General features: G+C 36.8%; 1 protein-coding gene across 1 annotated transcript in view; it reads left to right on the top strand.

The window, feature by feature from the left end:
* The window catches only part of LOC150080985 (kelch-like protein 10), a 132,744-nt gene that overhangs the window by 96,327 nt on the left and 13,207 nt on the right, over window positions 1–23,210 (top strand). The window contains exon 7 of the mRNA XM_090380875.1: window positions 11,953–12,096. Coding sequence (XP_090237001.1) covers window positions 11,953–12,096 — 144 coding nt within the window. The remainder of the gene's footprint in view (window positions 1–11,952; window positions 12,097–23,210) is intronic.

Here is a 23,210-nt window from a genome sequence, read left to right as displayed (position 1 = left end):
ACCTGCAGCTTTATTCAGCACACCGAGCTGAATATTCTGACTTCGCGCCAGTTTACACAGACGGCTCGAAGGCGGAATCATATGTGGGATCTGCTGCTGTCTTTACAGACAGCATTACATCAGAGCAGATTCCCTCTGAATGCAGCATATTTACTGCAGAGCTGCTCGCTATAGAGTTAGCCTTGGATCACATTAGTAAATGCGAATACCAACGGTTCATTTTGTATACCGACGCTCTCAGCGTGTTACAGGCTTTAATATCTGTGAGATATAATTCTCATCCAGTTCTGTCTAGCATTCAGCAGAAGATTCACTTCCTCCGAGAACGTGAATATGATATCCGCTTCTGCTGGATTCCCAGCCACATTGGGATTAAGGGAAATGATTTGGCTGACACCGCAGCCAAATCAGCAGTTCCCAATAATAATCGCTGCCTGCCAGTCCCTTATACAGACTGCAGGCGAATAATACACGAAAAGATACACTCCCAGTGGCAGTATTCGTGGAATAGACAGACTGCGAATAAATTATATCTTATAAAGCCTTTAATTGAACCGTGGCAGTCTAGTCTGCGCAGGAATCGTAAAGAGGAAGTTGTTCTCGCCCGGACCCGCATAGGACATAGTCATTTGACTCATTCGTTTTTGCTGAGGGCTGATGACCCTCCTATGTGTGAGTCCTGTGGCACAATTTTATCAATTAGACACATTTTAGTTGACTGTCCAGACTTTAGCAATATCCGTTTTACCGCTTTTAACCATCTGACTGAGCCGTATACACTCAGTCAGATTTTATCCGACAATGACAATGTGTCTGCTATTTTTAGCTTTTTGAAAGCAATAAACGTTTTTAATCGTATTTAAAATTTATGTTATTATTATTTCGTTTATTGATTTATCATTGTAATTAGATCTGGACACGGTGGCCTAATTAATTAGGTCACTGAGATGTTAAATTTTTATATATTACCTGGTCTTGGCGCATTATAGCCTTAGATGCTAATGCGCCAATAAAACCAAACCAAACCAAACCAAACCTTTATGAAAACAAAACCCTTCCTTTACCCTTGATCGTAGTTACATCTTTAAGTAAATCCCACATCAGTACACTGTGATCACTGCCACCTAGTGGTTCCTTTATCTGCAAACTCTTAATGCACGAATAATCACTGCTGATAACCAGATCAAGAGTATTACTTCTTCTGGTTGCCTCTCAAACATGTTGCTGTAGAAAGCAGTAATCCAATAAATCTACAAAAGTCTTGCTAGTGTGCTCATGACCAATCCACAAGTTCCAGTCTGTATCTGAAAATTAAAATCCCCCATTACAAGATGTTCTGATTTACTGTCCCATTCTATTTCTCTGCACAACTCTTCATTGTACTCATCATTGTCATTAAGGCATGTTAATGACATGCCTTAATGACGTTAAGGTATGTTAATGACAATGATGACAATGTCATCATTGTCATTAACATACTCCTACTCTCATTTTCTCTTTCCCAGTGTTTATGTCACAACAAACAGACTCAACCCCATGCAACCGGATGCACTTCCTTAGATTTTGTATGTTTCTTAATTAAAATCATAACCCCTCCTCCCTTCCTACCTTGTCTGTCCTTTCTCTACACATCGTACCCCCCAAAATCCAATTCTGCACTGCTTATATTTGTGATACCATGTCTCTGATATTCCAACAATATATCTGCCTTTGATGTCTCTTGATCGGCACTTCAAATTCATCAATTTGGCTAAGGTAAAGAAAGCCAACGCGAGAACGACGAGAAACTTTGGATAACTTACGCGGAAAATTAGTTTCCCGACACCGGACTCTAGCACTGCTCACTTGGTAAACAGATGGTAGGTGTTATCGGTCTGGAGCTGAAATCGAGAAGGATATATTGATTGACAGGTAGGCGTGGCAAACAATGAAATGATTGGTGGTCAGCGCAACAGACGAGAAGCTACTGTTTGTTTGTTTGTTATTTGGTTTTTAGGAGCATTAGCAACTAAGGCCATATTGCTCCAGGGATATGCAGTGGTCATTCCCTGACACTTCCGCATCCTCCGTATTTGATGGTCACGGGCTCGAACCCCGGTCTAATCAAGAAGCGTGTGCTGCGCACTGCTGCTCCTGCCCACCTGGCTACGGAAGCATGGACAAGCTACTGTGTAGTCATTGGTTGGTATTATGATGTATATTTATAAGTAAAGAATGGTGCATAATAGTTTTGTGATGAATAGTAAACAGGTAATAGTAGCGATGAATCTTTTAAAGATGAAAGAAATTTGGAAGGAAAATAAAACATTGGTCGATTTTTTGACGAAAACTAAATTAATAAAAGTTTCGTTCCAATAATTTTTATGTTCTTCATTATGTTTTTTTTCTCATTATTAAAAGCAGATTTTTGTAGTTTGAGTGTTTTTACTATATTGTTGATTTAAGTTTGGTTACGAAAAAAGGAAAAATGTTTCTTTATTTTTTGTTATATTTCGTAACCTATCTGAAAGAAAGATTGTTTATATTATATATATATATATATATATATATATATATATATATATATATATATATATATATAGTGAATAGCTATTGAGGTGTTGATTGACATTATGATATGTGTGTGTATCCGCACGAGTGTCTTTAAAAATAAAAGTACAGTAATAAAAAATTAATATTTTGTTAATAAACAATTTATGCGCTAGTCCACCCATGATTCTAAAGAAAAAAGGTTAGGTTACCCCCTCCATTTTGGGAGGGGTTCAAGCTCCCATGGGATTCAAGTGGAGGTAACCTGACCTTTTTTCACCATTATGGAAAGCGTTCATTAGGGCATGTTGTGATTAGGGCAAGTTACCATTAGTGCTACTAAACCGATATTATCGTGTGTTGTGTTGTGTTCATGCAGCAATCAGCACGTCGTTTGCCGCTCCTACCTGCCAATCAATATATCGTTGTCGACTTTGCTCCGGACTGATAACGCCTACTGTCTGTTTACCAAGTGAGCAGCGCTACAGTGTCGTATCAGGAAACTAATTTTCTGCGTAAGTTATCCGACGTTTCTCGTCGTTCTCTTGTTGACTTTCTTTACCTTCGTCATCAATTTTATTTACTATAATTCTAGCATTAGTGTACATGTAAGTATACATGCATTTGTTCTTACTCTTAGTTACCCTAACATAGCCCATGTATTTACTTGCTCCGTGATGATTCCCAGCAGCTCTTGAAATCCCCAGCAACTTGCTCTCTAGACTGCTGCTCATTACAATAGAAACAGTGCAGAATCACTATCGCTTCTGCCTGTGGCTACCGTTAATCTTTTAGTCTGTGAATCCCACCATACTAGCAGTTTTCTGACCCACCTAACACTACCTCAATAGCATCAGCAAATATTTTTGCACCGTTTCTTAAGTGTATCCCATTCCTGTAGACACAGTCTCTTCTGTTAGTAAGCACAGACTATGCTGAAAAAAATTCTACCTTGTGAGTCTTGCACAATCTCTTCAAGGCCAAATTGTGACATCTCTCATCATATACTCCCTCCTATCGTGTCTTCACAGAATTGCAGACACTTTCAAATTTAACCCTAACTCGTGACTTTTTTCCAGCATTGCCCTGTACTTGTTCAGTACATCTGCAGATCTCTTACTCTTAATGTAATTAGTCCAACGTGTTCAACAATGTCAACAATTTATCAATAATTGCAAAAGCCTTAGCCTTAGCATATTTTCTAACTATGCAGCTCCAGCTGCATAGTTAGAAAATATGCTAAGGCTTTTGCAATTATTGATAAATTTGTACAAATTTTCCATTTACCTACCAGAATACCAAATTACCTAACCACACACCAAATATTACTGATCGTTTCCTCACCAACAACCCTTCAATACAGTTAATGTTAGTTCCTCAGATTACAGCTTGGTGTTGACCTCATCTCCAACAAAACCCCCTCTTTCATTCTCAGCCTCTTTGTCCTTTGGCATTACAAGAATGTGAAATTACAAATGGGATAATGGACTGATCTTCATGATTCTGTATTTCTCTTTTCCACATTGGATTATTGTTTCAAACCTTCCAATCCTAGTTAATGTTTGCTCAGATTGTATTTATTCTTGTAGGGATAAAATACTTTATTCCTCCATGCACCCTAAAGTTTCATCCTTTAGTTTTCCAATAAATGTGCCAAGGCTGCCCAAGATAAGAATATAGCACGTCACACCTGGCTTGTACCCAAATCTCCATTTTCACTTAATGCCTTCACTAAAGTTTACAACACTTGAGAAACAGCTGTTAATGCATCCCAACTTGAATTTTAAACAGGCCAAGAGTAGAAATCTTTCTTCTTGTCCAAATGCTAGTTGAGCTTTTTAGTTTCTGACCAAGGCAGTTGGCCACAATCTATCTATGTCCTTATATACTTCCACCTGATAAATCAGGTAATAAAGCTGATTTATTAGTGTCTTATTTTTCTTCTAATTCTTATGTCGGTGATCTTGGTAAATTTCTTCCTACGATACCAAATACACTCCACTTAATATTATGGTCTTCTGACAGAAAGATATTAGAAGAATTCTGAACTATCGTGATGCCAGAAAGCTCAGGTAGTGATGACATATCTTCACTTGTTCAAAATCTGTGCTCCGGAACTTGCTCCTCTTTTATAAGCTTTTTACACTTTCTTATTTCACTGGAATTTTTATTTATGCATGAAGATTTCCTCATATCCAGCCGATTCCTAAAAAGTTTAACATTGACAAATGTAAAGTACTACATATGGGAAGCAGTAACCCCAGAGTAACGGATCAGCTGTGTGGTACTACATTGACAGTGGTAGAGAATGAAAAGGACCTGGGGGTAATTGCAGGCAGATATGAAGTTTTCTGAGCAGTGCAGACAGTCTGCAGGAGTAGGTCATGGTGTCTCGTCGATGATATACAGGAATTTTTCTAGCAGGGATATGGAGGTGATTATCCCCTTGTATAAAGCAATGCATAGTTAGAATGGTCAGGCCACACCTTGAGTACTGTATACAGGTCTGGAGGCCTCATTTCAAGAAGGACGTAGAGCTGTTGGAACGAGTACAGAGAAGTGCAACAAGATTAGTGAATGGAACAAAGGGTTGCTCTTACGAAGAAAGGCTTAAGTTTTGCAAATTACAGTGGCTGGAGACTAGGTACCTTGCGAGGTGATCTGATTGAGGTGTATAAAGCCTTGAATGGTTTGAGCATGCTCAATGCTGATGGGATTTTTCCTCTTGCTCAGAATAATTACCTGAGAGGTCATAAATTAAAACCGAGGAAAGACAGTTGTAGGAAAGATGTGTGAAAGTTTGCCTTTAGCCAGCAGGTAGTTGATTGGTGGAACCGACTTCTATCTTTTGTTGTGGAAGTTGATAACCTAAATAAATTTAAGACTGAGCTGGACAAGTATTTGGAATGAACGGAGGGGTGAAATGGAAGTGGTTTTTTTTTTTTTTTTTTTTTTTGCCTGATACTGTGTAAGCTTGCTTTCTTGAATCGTATGTCTCTATTAATGCTAATGTTAATGCTAAATATGTAAAAATCTTAATCCACAAATAAATTGCATTCATGTTCATCTGTGTTTTTTTTTTTTTTTTTTGTTCTATTTTTAGTCATTTACTTATATGCATAACTCTAAAAATGCCATTCTTACGTTATATTTGCAAAAAATAGAATGGGTCAGCAAATCAGAATACCTTATGTGACATTTTAATATTTCAGAGATTGACTGGGACAATGAATTGATAACTCACCTGGTTGTTAGATACTTTTGGAATTGCTAAATGACCTGCTTCTTACATCAGCAGGTTAAGAGATATCACAAATGAAAGAAAGGGACGCCTCGGTGGGCAGCAGTGCGTAGCACATGCTTCTTGATTAGACAGAGGTTCAAGCCCGTGACCACCAAATATGGAGGATGCGGAAAGGTCAGGGAATAACCACCGCATATCCCCGGAGCAATATGGCCTTAGTTGCTAATGCTCCTAAAAACCAAATAACTAACTAACAAATGAAAGAAATATTCTCAACCTGTTTATCAGTAAGGATCCATAAAATGTTAGTTATTAGCATTAGTAGAGGCATATGATGCAAGAGAGCAAGCTTATGCAGCATCAGCCAAAAAAAAAAAAAAAAAACCCTTCCACTTCATCCCTCCGTTCATTCGAAATACCTGTCCAGCTGAGCCTTAAATTTATTTAGGCTATCAACTTCCACAACAAGGGATGGAAGTCTGTTCCACCAACCAACTACCCGCTGGCTAAAGGCAAATTTCCGCACATCTATCCTACATCCGTCCTTCCTCAATTTGAATATATGCCCTCTCAGGTGATTATTCTGAGCAAGAGGCAGTATCCCATCAGCATTGAGCATGCTTAAACCATTCAAGGCTTTGTACACCTCTATCAGATCACCTCGCCGGTGCCTAGTCTCCAGACACTATAATTTGCAAAACTTAAGCCTTTCTTCGTAAGAACAACCCTTCGTTCCGCTCACTAACTTTGTTGCCCTTCTCTGTACTCGTTCCAGCAGCTCTACATCCTTCTTGAAATGAGGCCTCCAGACCTGTATACTACTCAAGGTACGGCCTGACCATTGCCTTATACAAGGGAATAATCACCTCCCTATCCCTGCTAGAAATATTCCTGTATATCATTGATAAATCCCGGACGAACCCAAATTTATCCTCAGGAGCTCACATCTGTTGAGTATGGGCTTGGCACACCCAGGGTCCTGAGCTGGATATCATCATTCTTCTCTTTCTTGGTGATTTGCTTCTAGTTCTCTCTCTCTCTCTCTCTCTCTCTCTCTCTCTCTCTCTCTCTCTCTCTCTCTCTCTCTCCCTCTCAGGGTAACTCGGGGGAATTTTTTTTTTGGCTGGTGCGGCATAAGCCTCAGGCTTCCTTGCACCATATAGCTAATAATAATAATAATAATAAAGACACCATGAGCTACTCTTGCAGCCTGTCTGCACTGCTCAGAGAACTTCATAACTGCCTGCACAATTACCCCCAGGTCCTTTTCATTCTCTACCACTGTCAGTGTAGTACCATAGAGTTGATACGTTGCTCTGGGGTTGCTGTTTCCCATATGTAGTACTTTACATTTGTCAATGTTAAACTTCATTTGCCACCTCTCAGCCCATCTGCTCAACCTTTCCAGATCCTGTTGCAGCAGCATAGCGTCCTTAACAACTCTGCCAACCTTTGTATCGTCTGCAAACTTGGACATTAAGCTTGATATACCATCATCAATATTATTTATAAATACAGAAAACAACAATGGACCCAAAACTGAACCCTGAGGGACTCCACTAATAACATTAGTCCACGATGAGCAGTGTCCATTAATTATCACTCTCTGCCATTCAACCATCCCTTTACCCATAGCAACAATTCGCCACCAATGCCATACTGCTCCAATTTGTGCAGCAGTCTTCCCTGTGCAACAGTATCAAAAGCCTTTCAAAGATCCAAATATATAATATCAAAGTTCTTCCCTGCATCCAATTCTTTTGTGACTACATCATTTTTTTTTTTTTTGGTAGTTGTTGGGGCATCAGCTTCTGTGGCCATAATGCACCTCCCAAGGTTTTTGCAGTACTTTGATCCAAGCCCGAGGCGAGATTTGAACCCGCGACCTTTGGGTTGCCAGGCAGGAACTTTACCCATCCGGCTAGCCCGGTCGGCAACTACATCTTAGTATCCAATCAAATTGGTCAGGCAAGACCTTCCCTTAACAAAACCATGCTGTGTCTGAGCTATAACTGAATTCTTGTCAAGATGATCCTGCAGTGCTTCTTTAACCAGTGCTTCCATTAATTTTCCTGGAACAGAAGTTAAACTCACAGGTCTATAATTACTTGTGTCACCCTTTGATCCTCCTTTGTTGAATTGGGGTTACATTTGTACATCTCCAGTCTGTGGGTACCTCTTCTGAGTCCAAGGAAGCTCTAATAATTATGGCTAATGGATTGCTTACTTCCTTTGCTGCCTCCTTTAATATAACTGGATAGATCAAATCCACCCCAGGTGCCTTTCTGGTATTTATCTTCAACAATTTCTCCTTCACTTTACTCTCACTTATTTCAAGATCATCTGGCTCACCGCCAGTGTTGACTTCATCTATGGCATTCCCCTTCCTGAATAACTCCTCATGTGTGAATGTAGATGCAAAATATTGATTTAGTTTGTTAGCTACCTGAGCAGGATCATCAACAATTGAACCATCGATATCAAGTGGACCAATCTGATTCATCCCCTTCCTTCTAGAGTTTACATAAGTAAAGAACTCCTTGCTGTTTTTCTTTGCATCCCTTGCCAAAGATTTCTCGTAATCTGCCTTCGCCTGCCTAACCTCCTTTGTAACTTGGTTACAGATCAACTTATATCTATCATAGGCTTCTGTGTCATATGTTAATTTATATGTATCCCATGCATTTTTCTTCTCTGTCATATGTCTCATTAGTTCATCTGACATCCATTTAGGCCTGAACCTTGAACAATATTTCTTAGTTGGTATGTAAAGCCTAGTAGCTTCCAAGATAAGTTCTTTGAATGCTTCCCATTTTGAGTTTGCTGTTGGTAAAATCATTAGTTGGTCCCACTGTATAGAATTTAAATACTGTCTCAGACCATCGTAGTCGCCTTTACGAAAGCAATAACCTTCCCTTTACCTCTGATGGTAGTTACCTCCTTGAGTAAATCCCACTTCAGCACACTGTGATCACTGCCACCTAGTGGTTCCTGTATCTGCAGATTCTTAATGCATGAAGAATCACTACTGATAATCAAATCAAGAGTATTGCTCTCTCTAGTTGCCTCCCGAACATGCTGATTTAGAAAACGATCATCCAAGAAATCTACAAAAGCCTTGCTAGTGTGTGAGTGATCAACCCACAAATTCCAGTCAATATCTGGGAAATTAAAATCCCCCATTATAAGACTCTCTGATTTACTGGCCCACTCTATTTCCCTGTGCAGTTTCTTATTATACTGATCAGAGTCATTAGGCCTATAACACACTCCTACTCTCAGTTTTGATCTCCCAATGCTTATGTCACACCAAACTGACTTGACACTGCACTGTCCAGCGATGTCGACTGGCTTCACTTCCTTGGATTTTATGTGTTTCTTAACTAATAGCATAACCCCTCCTCCCTTCCTATCCTGTCTATATCCAGTTCTGCATTACTTATATCTGTGTGACACCACGTCTCTGATATCCCAACAGTATCCACCTTTGATGCTTTGAGCATACCTCAAATTCATCAAATTTATTTACCAAACTCCTAGCATTGGTGTACATGCAAGTATACATGCACCTGTTCTTTTTCTTAGCTGCCCTAACACAACCATTGTGTTTACTTGTACCCCAATGACTCCCAGCATTCCCTGAAATATCCTGCATCTTATTTTTCTGGCTGCTGCTCATTCCAATAGAAGCAGTGCAAGAATCACTTTCACCTCTGCCAGTGGCTACTGTTAATCTATAAGTCCTTGTATCCCCCCAATCTAGCAGTTTTTCGACCCACCTAACACTGCCTCGATAGCATCAGCAAACATTCTTGCACCCTTTCTATTTAAGTGTATCCCATCCCTGTAGAAGCAGTCTCTCCTGTTAACAAGTACAGACCAGGCTGAAAAAAATTCTACTCCTTGAGCCTTGCACAAACTTTCCAGGGCCGAATTGCTTGACAGGGCTCTGATCTATACTCGCTCCTTTCGTGTTTGGGCAGAATTGCAGACACTTTCAAATTCAACCCTAATTCATGGCTTTTTTTCAACAGTGACCTGTACTTGTTAAGTATTTCCGCTGGTCTCCTACTCTTAATATCATTAGTGCCAACGTGTACAACTATATCACCTTTTTTGCCCCTAAAAGATGATATCCACTCTACAACGTCAGTTATCTTCAAATAAAGGAACAGAATTTGTTTGTTTTCACAAGGGTATCACGACTGCTAAATAAGAGATGTTTAAGGAAGTTATTCTGGAATCTATTAAGCTGTCTATACCAATAAAAAAGTATTGCTCAAAGTATAGACCAAAATGGATGACAGAAGTGATGATCTTACTCCCAAAAAAGAAACATGGGATGATTATAAATATCACTAGACCCTGAATCTTGCAGTAAAATATAAATTAGTCTAATGAAATTACTTGTGGTTGTTGGGAGGAGACACACTAAGGTAGATTGTGAGAAGTTCTTAGCTAACAGTGCAGAGAACACTAGCTAAGATTTCTTCACTTATGTTAGCAGTAAAAGGAAAGGAAGCAGACATATTGGCTTACTTGATAACTGTGGTAACAGATATCTGATGGACCAATGTGGTTTGATTCTGGTTGAGAGTGATATGTTTAAAATTTATAGCTTAAATTTGTTCAAATTACCCACTTCCACAAATTTCCATCTAATATTAGGTGGAATTTCATGTTTAATATTAGATTTCCATCTAATATTAAACAAATGTATTACAACTAAAATGAAAAAGGAGCATCAGTTGCCACTATTAATACTAATACTAAACAAAATCATTACAATTAAAGTGGAAGTGTGTAGTCTGAATAAATTAAGGAAGAATTAAATGAATTATTAGAGGGGATGGATAAATGAAAATTTTTTTTCAGATGCTGTATATGCTTGCTTCCTTGCATTAGTTGCCACTATTAGAAGTTATAACAATTAAAGTGAGCAAGGAGCTGACAGAATCCATCCAGTTATACTGAATGAAATATCAAAAGATGTAAATAAACATAATGAAAGCCATCCTTGGATTCAGGTAATGTCTGTGTAGATTAGAGACATAAATATCTATCCTATTTACAAAGATGGCTCAAAGGGCAAAATGAGTAGGCATAATTAAAAGGTCATAAATTATAATTTTTATTATAGGAAATCATTAATTTATTTGACTTATAGTCATATCATTCAAATGAATTGTTTGATTATGAAAAATCTTTCAATTATAACAATTCATTTGATTTTGGAAAAAACATTCAGTTGTTTCATTCAAATGATATAATTGAATTATTTAATTTATTTATATCATTCAAATTATATAATTGAATGATTAATATTTATAACTATTAATTATTCAGTTATTTCAATTATTGAAAAATATGATGGATTGAGGTCTATTAATATATGATATTGGAATCTATGATTATTTTGATGATTGAAATCAATTACTAATAATTCTGGAAATCATTCAATTATGCCCATCACCAGAAATCATCAACACAGGCCTGTCAGTTTAACTTTTGTTTCAGGGAAGATTATGGAGTTCTTATTATGATGCAGTTCAAGATCTTCTGGACAGGTATAGAATTATAAACGAATCACAATATGGCTTTGTTAGAGGCAGGTCATTCCTGACTAATCTAATTAGCTACTATGATTATTGTCAATAACGAATAGATAGAATAAATAACTTTAACATCATTTACTTAGATTCTACTAAAGCTTGATACACTCGCACATGAATGATTGTTATACGAATTGGAGCAGTGTGGCATTAAGAACAGGTTGGTACAATGGCAAAAGGGATGGTCAAGTGATAGGAGACAAAGAATAGTTATAAATGGCCCCTGCTGTTCATGGACTAATGTTATGAGGGGATCCCACAGGGTTCCATTCTTGCCTCCTTATTGTTACTAATGCTTGTTATGTTTTCTGTTTAACTAATACTATCATATTTAACTATTAGTATTTATTTAACTAATTACCTATTTAACTAATAATATCATATTAACATAATAAGTGTAATGAAAAAAATTAAATGAAAACCAAAAGCAGCCGGATTCTGATAGCTTTCAAAAATTGTGATGAACTTTGGATTTTTTATTTAAAATGCTACACATACTAAATTAGAAATTCTGTTTTGTGTAAGTAATCCATTTTGTTTTTAAATTTTTTATACTATTTCAAATAGGAACTACAACAATAACACTTGTAGAATGTTATGATATATACAAAAATGTGTGGCGACCGGTCATTGATATGAACCTTCATCGCAGTGCACTGAGTGCATGTGTTGTCAACAATTTGCCAAATGCAAAGGAATACACATTTCTAGGTAAGAAACAATTTTGCAGTCATTCTTTCAATAAAACTAAAATTTTAAGTTAATGAATAAAAGGGAATAAAAGGGAATTTTGTATCTCATTAAAGCATTGAAAACAGAATGCATAAGGCACAATTTGGCCTTAGTTGCCCTTGTGCCAATAAACTCCCATTAAACCCAACCAAAAATGCATATTTTTTTTTGGCTTCATTCATTTTATGTTCCTGTATAAGTTTTCTATGCTACATTCAGCAATTGTAAATATATCTGTCATCTGTGCTGTTCAAATCAGTGTACTATTATTTTACAAAGCATTAAGTCACTGAATAGTAGAAATTTATGTGCTTTAAATGCAAGAAATATAAAGAGAAAACATACTTCAATATGAAATTAAACCTTCAAGAAATTTGTATTCAAATCATAATCTAAGTATGATTTATTGTGATTTTTATTGGATTAGTTATATTTTGAACTACATGTATGAAATCACAGATGTAGTGAGTACATACTGCATAAGATAAAAATGTCTCTCCTATTCACAAAAGGGATCAAAGGGAAGAGTGAGTAATTACAGACCTGTAAGCTTGATTTCTGTTCCAGGGAAAATGGTGGAATCAGTGGTTAAAAAAGTATTGCACAATCATCTTGACAGGAATACTGTTATACAGAAATTACACAGCATGGATTTGTGATCTTCACTACCCAATCTGATTACTTAGTATGATGCAGTGACAAAGCGAACTGGATGCAAAAAGTCATTTTGAAATCATGTTGAACAGTTTCTTTTGAGACTTTTCCACATGAAAGACAGCCATGCAAATTGAAATAGTATGGAATTGGGAACATAAATTACAACTATGAATAAAGGGATGGTTGATTGGTACAAGACACTGTGGCACCTCCGTAGCCAGGTGGGCAGGAGCAGCAGTGCGTAGCATATGCTTCTTGATTAGACCGGTGTTCGAGCCCGTGAGGCACCAAATACGGAGGATGCGGAAAGGTCAGGGAATGACCACTGCATATCCCTGGAGCAACATAGCCTTAGCTGCTAATGCTCCTAAAAAAAAAAACCAACCAAGACAGTGTGTGGGTATAAATGGGCAGTGCTCTTTTTTGGACTAATGTTATTAGAAGAGCCCATCAGGGTTCATTGCTTGGGACCCTTACTATTTTCAGTATTTATTAACAATATTGATGGGGTCATATCAAGCTTATTGTCTAAGTCTGCAGATGACACAGAGGTTGTAGGATAATAAATGACAGGAATCAAGGCATATCAACAAACCTAGAAAAATTGAACAGATGTGCTGAGAAGTGGCAGTTGAAGCTTAATATTGATATATGCAAGATTTTACTACTATGTGGACAGCAGTAATCTCAGAATAACATACCAAGTGGTGGTATCACACTCAAGGAAGTGGAAAACAAAAGAGACCTAGGGGTAGTAGTGCAGCCTAATATGAAGTTCTGTGAGCAGTGCAGATAAGCTGTTAAGACAGGTCATGGAGTTCTGTCAATGATATATAGGAATTATACCAGCAGTGACAAAAAGGTGATTATCCTCTTGTATAAGGAAGTGGTTTGGCTGAACTTTGAGTACTGCATACCTATCTGAAAGCCTCATTTTATGAGGGATATAAAGGCTACAGTTCTGTGAACTGTAGCCTTTATTGGCAACATTGGAAACTTTATTGGCAAGACCACTCTTTCATTCCCTTTACTGATTTCAGTAAAGTACTCAAAATGGGATAACCCTTATACAATGGGATAATCACCTCCTTATCCCTGTTAGCAAAATTCCTGTATATCATTAACAAAAACCTCATGAGCTTTCCTAGCAGCCTGTCTACACTACTCAAAGAACTTCATATCTCACTGCACAATTACCCTTCTTTTTCATTTTCCACTACCCTGGGTGTAGTAACACAGTTGGGATTAATGCATCCCATATACAGTACTTTGCATTTATCAATGTTAAACTTCAATTGCCATTTCTCAGCCCATCTGCCTAATTTTTCTTGATCTTGTTGCAGTAGTATACCATCATTACTGTCATTAACCACCCTGCCAACCTTTATATCATCTGCAAACTTAGACATTAAGTCTAATATCTTCATCAGTATCATTAATAAATACAGAAAACAACAATGGGCCCAGCACCAAACCTTGAGGACTTCACTAATAACATTAATCCATGAAAAGCAGTCAATAATCACTTTCTATCTTCTCCCACTCAACCATCCCTTTATCCATAACAGTAACTTTCCCTTAATGCCATACTGTTCTAATTTGTATAGCAGTCTTTTATGTGCAACAGTATTGAAAGCATTCCTGAAATCCAGGTATATGGTACTAAAATTATTTTTTTGCATCCAGTTCCTTTGTCATCATAGTATCCAATTAAATTTGTCAGACAAGGTTTCCCTTAACAAGCCCTGTGACCGATGCACGCTTGTCTAGATGGTCCTGCATTACTTCTTTAACCAGCAAGTCCATTATTTTCCCTGGAACAGAAGTTATGCTAACAGGGCTGCAATTACTTGTGTCACCCTTTGATCCTCCTTTGTGAATTGGGGTCCACACATCTCCAGTTCACAGGGACTTCCCCTGGATCCACAGATGCTCTCATAATTATGGCTAAGGTTTGCCTACCTCCTTTGCTGCCTCCTTTAATATAATTGGGTAGACCCTGTTCACCTCAAGTGCCTTTCTTATGTTTAACTTCAACTATTTCTCATCCACTTTCCTCTTAGTTATTACAAAATTATATAGCTCCCTGTTAGCATTTGATAAACTTCTGGCATTCACTTCCCTAAAGAATTCCTCATGTGTGAATGTAGTTGCAAAATACTTATTAATGTGTGGTATCACATCATCCACAGTCATTGAACCTTTCATTCTGGAAGGTACAATGAATGCCAAAAGATACTTTGAAATGTTGCAAGGTCATGTGTGGCCAGTTATTTCACAGTGGGACATTGACAACCATAAAATACTATGCAACTTGAACTAATTGGAAGAAACAATCACCAGTGAACTCCAATTAACTTATATTCATCAGCAGTAGTGTGTACCAATTTGTTTAAGAAAATATGTCAAAAATGATGGGCACATGTGGAATTTTAAAATGCGGTGTCCTAAACCTCAACAAATTATGAGCCATTTAACATTGATTTCATGAAATCAGTTAAAACATGAGAAAGTTAAAATAATTTATAAATAGGGAGTGACTATTCAGACATCCTGTATGGTAGAGCTGATACTAATCTGCATTACTCTAACACTACCCTGCATTTGATCCATTTGGGCTCCTAGTTTTTATAATTTCTCCATGTGGTACAATGGTAGAGAAAAAAATTTCCATTCCATTTTAAGGCAAATGTAATATAGTCTCTCTCTCTCTACTAAATGAGTTACTTTACATATAAACAATGTCAACAAATCAACCTATCATAATTTTTTACAAGGGTATTGTCTCTATTTTAAATAAGATAGAATTATTATAATTTTTTATAAAAAAACGCAATAGGTAAGTAAAATGTTAAATAAACTTAAAAACTAAATCAGAAAAATAACTAATGAGATTTCTAGTGCTGTTCTCTGGCAAATTATATTTTTATTTCAATGCACTGTGATATACCATTTTCCAACCTTTGTTTTTAGTTATGGTCAGTGAAGTCCTAAACTATAAACTGGAAATCTGCACAAGTTAACAGCTATCACAAGTGTCTTTCATAATTTTTTTTGCCTAATAAATAATATTTAACAGTCTATCTTTTTAATTAGAAAATAATCTAAAAATGCATATTTTATGTAAAAAGATTTCTAGATTGCTTTCACTGCCTACCTCAGTCCCCAATCATCCCAATGCCAGGATGTCAACTTTGTTATAGACAGATATGTTTTTTAATATAGAAAAAAAAAAAAAAATCTGAAAACAAACAAATTTTAAAAGAATCTAAGGGGAAATACCTTTGTGTTTTCTTGTTCTGGAATAACCATGATTGAATAAATATATTGTTTAGTCTTCCTTTTTTCAGCTTTTCATGAAATGAGTAATAGTACATGTGACATTTCCTAAAAACATTGTAATTCAGCCACTTAAAATATTACTTTTATAATATGAAATTGCCTTGGCCCAAGCATGTTGGGTGGTTGATTGCTGGAACAAACTTCCATCTGTTGTTGTGGACGTTGATAGCTTAAATAAATTCAAGGAAGAACTAGACAAACTATTGAGAGGGAATGAATAGATGAAATAGGAAGTGTCTTTCTTTTTGTTTGTTTTTTTTTAGCTGATGCTGTATAAGCTTGCTGTCTTACTTAAAGATGTAACTATCATCAAGGCTAAAGGGAAGGGCTCTTATTTTTGTAAAGGTGACTATAATGGTCTCAAACAGTTCTTAAATTCTGTACAGTGGGATCAACTGATGATGTTACCAACGTTGAATTCTAAATGGGAAGCCTTCAGGGACTTAACTTTGGAGGCTAATAGGCTTTTCATTCCAACTAAGAAATACCGTTCAAGGTTTAGCCCTAAATGGATGTTAGATGAATTAATGAGGCTCATGGCAGAGAAGAAGAATGTATGGGATGCATATAAAGTACCAGGTGACACAGAAGCCTATGGAAGGTATAAACATGTCTGTAATCAAGTCACAAAGGAGGTTATGTAGGCGAAGGCAGATTACAAGTAATCTTTGGCAAAGGATGCAAAGAAAAACTGTAAAGAGTTCTTTACTTATGTAAACTCTAGAAGGAAAGGGATGAATCAGATTGGATCACTTAACATAGATGAGTTGACTATTGATGATCATGCTCAGGTAGCTGATAAACTGAATGAGTATTTTGCATCTACATTCACACATGAGAAGTCATTCAATGAGAGGAGTGTCAGAAGTTAATCAAGCACTAATAGGAAGGTAAATGATTTTGTAATAACTGAGAGCAAAGTGGAGGAGAAATTGTTGAAGTTAAACATAAAAAAGGCACCTGGGATGGATTGGATCTATCCAGTTATATTAAAGGAGGCAGCAAAGAAAGTAAGCAAACCCTTAGCCATAATTATGAGAGCTTCCTTTAGTGAAGGACTCAGGGGAGGTCCCCATGGACAGGAGGTGTGCAAATGTATCACCAAAGGGGGTTCAAAAGGTGACACAAGTAACTACAGACCTGTTAGTTTAACTTGTGTTCTGGGGAAAATAATGGAATCACTGGTTAAAGAAGCATTGCAGGATCATCTAGACAAAACTGCAGTAATAGGTAAGACACAGCATGAGTTTGTTAAAGGGAGGTCTTGTCTGACCAATTTGATTGGATACTACGATGTGATCACAAAGGAACTGAATGCCAAAAATAATTTTGATACCATATACAGTCCATTCCGGTTATTTGGGACTCATCGGGACTAGTGCATTTTGGCCTGATTAAGCGGCTGCCCCAATTATCCGAAGTTTCACGTAAATAGTTAAAAATGCAATGTACCCCCCTTTACAATTGGTTCACTGTACAATCAAATCATGTTACGATGGAGTCACCATCGTAACGTGAGTTGATAGGTAGCATAGTAAAGTATCGTTCTCTATGCAATGTGCAGTAGGTGCAGGGTTGTTAACGACAGTATGCTACTCCATCTGGATCTAGATAAGTTGGGAAAATGGGCTGAGAAGTGGCAACTGAAGTTTAACATTGACAAATGCAAAGCACTGCATATGGGTAGCGATAACTGAAGAGAAACGTACCAACTGTGCGGTACTACACTCAGGGAAGTGGAAAGTGAAAAAGACCTGGGGGTAATTGTGCAGTCAAATATGAAGTTCGCTGAGCAGTGCAGATGGGCTACCAGGGCAGGTCATGGAGTCTTGTCGATGATATATAGGAATTTTGCTAGCAGGGACAGGGAGGTGGTTATCCTGTTATACAAGGTAATGGTCAGGCCACACTTAGAGTAGTGTGTACAGATCTAGAGGCCTCATTTTAGGAAGGATGTAGAGTTGGTTGCTAGAACGAGTACAAAGAAGGGCAACAAGATTGGTGAAGGGAACAAAGGGGTGCTCTTACCAAGAAAGGCTAAAGTTCTGCAAATTTCAGCGCCTGGAGAGTAGGCACCTACAAGGTGATCTGATTGAGGTGTACAAGGCCTTGAATGGGTTGAGCAAGCGAGTGGGTAGTTGATTGGTAGAACAGGTTTCCATCTTTTATGGAAGCTAATAGCCTAATTAAATTTAAGGCTGAGCTGGATAGGCATTTGGAATGAATGGAGGGGTGAATTGGGAGCGTTTTTTTTTTTTGGCTGATGCTGCATAAGCTTGCTTCCTTGCATCGTATGTCTCTGCTAATGCTAATCATTTGCCATAACTAATGCTAATGTCAGACCCAAGTTTACAGGAAAAAAAAAACCTTGTGTACCTCTAGTACAACCCAGTGTGATACCTATTCTGTAATCCTAGAAGAAAAGACAGTATATGCAGTATATCAATCACTCTGGGCCTCACATGAGATGTGATTAGATGATGGGGCCTTGCTCAATCAAATTTTCTCTGTTATGTAGTGGAAATACAGGCACTCCTTGAGCTATGGACTTCAGTACTTACAACACTGCATAAGCCTAATTTTATTACAGTATGGCTCTTGAATTTTTTTTTTTTTTGGCCAATATATGAAAGCTGTATTGATATTGATGACAAATTTGACTATCTAAAAGTTGTTTGAAGTGCTAAGTGAATGCATGTTATATCACATATTCAAAAGAATTTTGAGTATGTGATTCTATAATTTTGCTTTCAAAAGACCTAATAAACTTCCCTTCATATCATAAATTGATAACAACAGTAAAAAAATATACTATTTCTAAATTCTGTATTGCTGCTTTACTGTAATTCTATATTGCATACTTTACTGTATGCTTACATCAAGGTTTTTGAACTGCTTTACGGCTCTTATGCAATCAGTAAAAAGTGAACCAGCCAAATATTCTTTTTGTAATCATCGTACAGTGAGTTGAAAGCATAGTTCTAATTGTGAGGATAAAATTTAGACGACACATGAAATGAAATTGAGCAGAGAAAAGAAGTCTGTTATTTATTCTGAGTTTCTTATGGTCAGATTAGTGGTCCATTAAATTTTGCAAATTTCATGGACCACTGATCTGTTGCAGAAGTTGACCTGCTGGAAGTGATACAATGCAAAAGGACAAATTGACCAATTTCTTTGTTTAAATAGTCAGTATGAGTAACAGGGCTTTTTTTAAATTAATTTAATTTTATTAACAAAGTTTGTATTTGTTGCATATACTTCTGTTAGTTAATTTGAATTTATGGATTTCTTAATACAGTATATGTAGTAATGTATATGTTTATTGCATGTATCTGTACTGAATGGTATGAAATAAAACATTAGAACAACTTTAAAAGAATATGATAAATCCAATTTATTTTTATGTTGTACAAAGAAAAGAAATAAAGCTTTTTTTTTAAGTGGTTGCTATGGTCTTACTTGCACAAAATGAAGAAACAGCTTGTTTATTTTCTGAAATAACTCATTCTTACTCTTTTTCTCTCTCACACACACACACACACACACACACACAAGTGTGTGTGTGTGTGTGTGTGTGTGTGTGTGTGTGTGTGTGTGTGTGTGTGTGTGTGTGTGTGTGTGTGTGTGTGTGTGTGTGTGTGTGAAAGATTAAGAGAAGCCAGGCTGCATCTGAAAACAGCTGCACCAGGCCTCATGTGGCCTAGTGCTGCTCTGTATATATCTGATATTGAGAGTGTACTAGACATGTGCAGTCTTTAAGTAATCTTTTACAGATTAACTGTGTTAAAGTCAAAAATAATAAAAAAATGACAACACTTAAAGGAGTTTTATCAATATAAAATTTCATAAATTTTGCAAACCTTTATAAATATTGTGGGTTGCCATTTTTTATGCTAGGTAAAAATACATAAAAGTGTAAATTTTTTTGGTAATTATACACCAGTGTGCTGTTTACATGCTACTGGGGCACATGAGCATTCCTGAGTTTGACATATAATGATAATCATGATATAAATCATTAATATCATGATTTTCTGAAATCTTCCATGCACTGAGTACTTTTTATTCATGGTCACACTATCTACTGTTTCTGGGCTGGTTTACTTTAAACTCTAGGGTTGCTTTCTTGTCCCAATCCTGCTCTGGCTCTGTTTGCCCCTGTTGCTATACAGTGGTTATATCAAGCCTTGTTATTCTTGTTTTTCTGGCCTGTTAGTATAGTTTCCTCACTGCTTTGTTTTGGGAAGTTTTTTTTCTTTTTTTTTTTTTTCAAATTCTGTACATTGAGATGCTGTACTCTACCAGTAAGAGATTGTCACTGACTGCTTGTAACTGGTTTTTGTCAAATAAATGGATATTGATTGATCATGTTTGTGAGTTAGCCCATTGGACTAATGTCAAGATTTTCCAGCAATATTTGAGCATTTTGTTTCATGATTAGAGCTTTATTACCTAATAAATAATAATATCAGTGGTGAAAGAAAAATGGCATGTTGACTTGAGCAAGGACACAAATTGTAATTTTTATGAACTGATTTTTTTTTTTTGTGCATAAACAAACCAATATCATGGTGCTTTGATAATTTCACTGAATATTCTATAGTTATAAACACCTGTGCTACACATTAATTTAGCTATTCATTTACCTTGAAATGCAAATTTCCTTGTGCTGATTCCATGATCCCATGGGAAAAGTATGTCAGCATAACAGTTTATTCCACTGTACTTACAAACTTTCTTATACCTGCATGGGCCACCTATTATTTAAAAAAATGCTTAGCAATATTGATTTAAATTTTAGAAAAGTCCTTTATTCATTTGAGGGGCAGGGGGCTCTCACTTTCATTTACTGTTAAAATTTGTTAAACTGGCACTACGGGTTCCCCACTGCTAATGAATATGTCCCACCCCATAGTGGGATAGGCAGTTTGACCTTCCTACCGGATTCGACACTACATGGACATGACAACCATCACCGACGAAGACATACTGCGGCTTTGCTGCCAGCATGCTATTTGGTGATCTGCACTGGGTACTCTAACCCAGATCCCTTTAAAACCCCATCCCAGGGCAGGGGGAGGGAAGAGACAGGTCTCTGTCTCCTGCCCTCCCTGCCTCCTCCATACTTTGCCTGGTGGGGCTCGTCTCCACTGACCTCTTTGGGGATGCCTACTAAACCGACTGAGTACACCCCTAACAGTGCTGCCAAATTCTAATCAATGTCTAAATTCTGCTTTCTTGTAAATCTCTTTGCCAAATTCTAGTGTTCATTCCCCCTCCCCCGCCTTTTTTTTTTTTTTTTTTTAGTGTTCAGTGGTGGAACCTGTGCCAGAGTGCTTAAATAATCTATTGGGTGCCTGTCCTGCCTCTTTGTGGCAAAGTGTGGGCAACGGTGGGTCCCAGTAGGGTCAGAGAAACAGCAGAACATAATGCTACACAACAGACCACTCCCCACACACTTTTTAAATCTCTGGCCTCCACAGAGTTCTGTGTCACTTACAAAGACTACAATGCGGAGATGGGGGAACCCCTGGTGCCATCAAACAACTAACACACTTTACATGTATACACACTTCTGAATCTTGCAGCTGAGTATATAAAAGGTATACACCATATGTCCTTGAAAACATTAATTCAATAACAGAGCTAATGTAACATCCAAATGATATTGATGCTTTTCCTTCATTCCTGTTGAAAGGCATTTGCTTCCTTTTGAGTGCGAAAATGTGATAGCAAGATAAAACAATTAAGCTTAATTACTTACTGTATAATCCAGTCTGTTAATTTTTTGCAAAAATCACTTAACCTCAGATATAAAAAAAAAAAAAAAATTAAACAGTTTTAACTGTTTAATTTTCAGTCTACCTTTAACATTATATCCAAATAAAAAAAAAAAAAAAATTTAAAAAAAAAATTAGGCTATGTCCAAATAATAATAGACTGAGAAACTAAATTCCATTATAGTTATTAAATTGTATATATAGAAATTTTAGTTTTTATTTTTTCAGGTCAATATAATTATTAGAGCAACGAAAACTAATTGAGACCTTTCTGGATTGCAAGTAAGTCATTTTAAACCATAATAAAGTGATTTTGTGCAATTTGGTGCTACTTATATACTCATCTGTGTCATAACCTGTACAGTTTTGTATTTTAGTAGGAATTCAAAGTTTTATCTCTTTTTCAGACAGTTTCTGAATGCTCTAAGTTTGATGATGGATTTGTATATGTTTATATGGGTTTATATATGTTCTCCTTTTTTAATGGAATGAAAAAAACCATGTTTTAACTCAGAAACATGATACTTACTCAAATCAGGAACTCTTTGTTGGCAATTATATTTCTTTTTCCAGGATACTGGAAGCTTTGTATTTCAAACTGAGGCTTATATAATGGCATTTGTTTTTCAAAATAGAGCCATAATAATTAATATCCTTCCATGAAGTACAAAATGATGTTAGTAGTTAAAAGTGAGGAAATTTTGATAGCTGTACAATTTATGAAATAAATATCTCAATTGTAGTCTCTATTAATGTTTGTACAGTTTAGTAATTCTTTAAATAAGACAGATAATCAAATTCCCATAAGAAACACAAGCATGCACAAGGTGATGATAAAGAAACTTTCTCACTTGAATATCTCAGTGTTGACTGACCTAATAGTGACCAATTTGATTGGATACTATGATGCAGTCACAAAAGAACTGGATGCAGGGAATAACTTTGATATTATATACTTGGATCTTAAAAAGACTTTTGATACTGTTGCACATAGAAGACTGCTGTACAAATTGGAGCAGTGTGGCATTGGAGGCAAATTGCTGCTATGGATAAAGGGGTGGTTGATAGGGAGAAGACAGAGAGTGGTAATCAATGGACACTGCTCATCGTGGACTAATGTTATTATTGGAGTCCCTCAGGGTTCAGTGTTGGGTCCATTATTGTTTTCTGTATTTATAAATAATATTGATGATGGTATATCAAGCTTAATGTCCAAGTTTGCAGACGATACGAAGGTTGGCAGGGTTGTCAAGGACACTACTGACACTATGCTGCTGCAACAGGATCTGGAAAGGTTGAGCAGATGGGCTG

This window comes from Mastigoproctus giganteus, chromosome 9 (assembly GCF_048544385.1).
Source record: "Mastigoproctus giganteus isolate SK-2022 chromosome 9, ASM4854438v1, whole genome shotgun sequence".
Lineage (NCBI taxonomy): Eukaryota > Metazoa > Arthropoda > Arachnida > Uropygi > Thelyphonidae > Mastigoproctus > Mastigoproctus giganteus.
The sequence above is the reverse complement of the archived record's forward strand: the minus strand, read 5'-3'. Positions and strand labels throughout refer to the sequence as shown.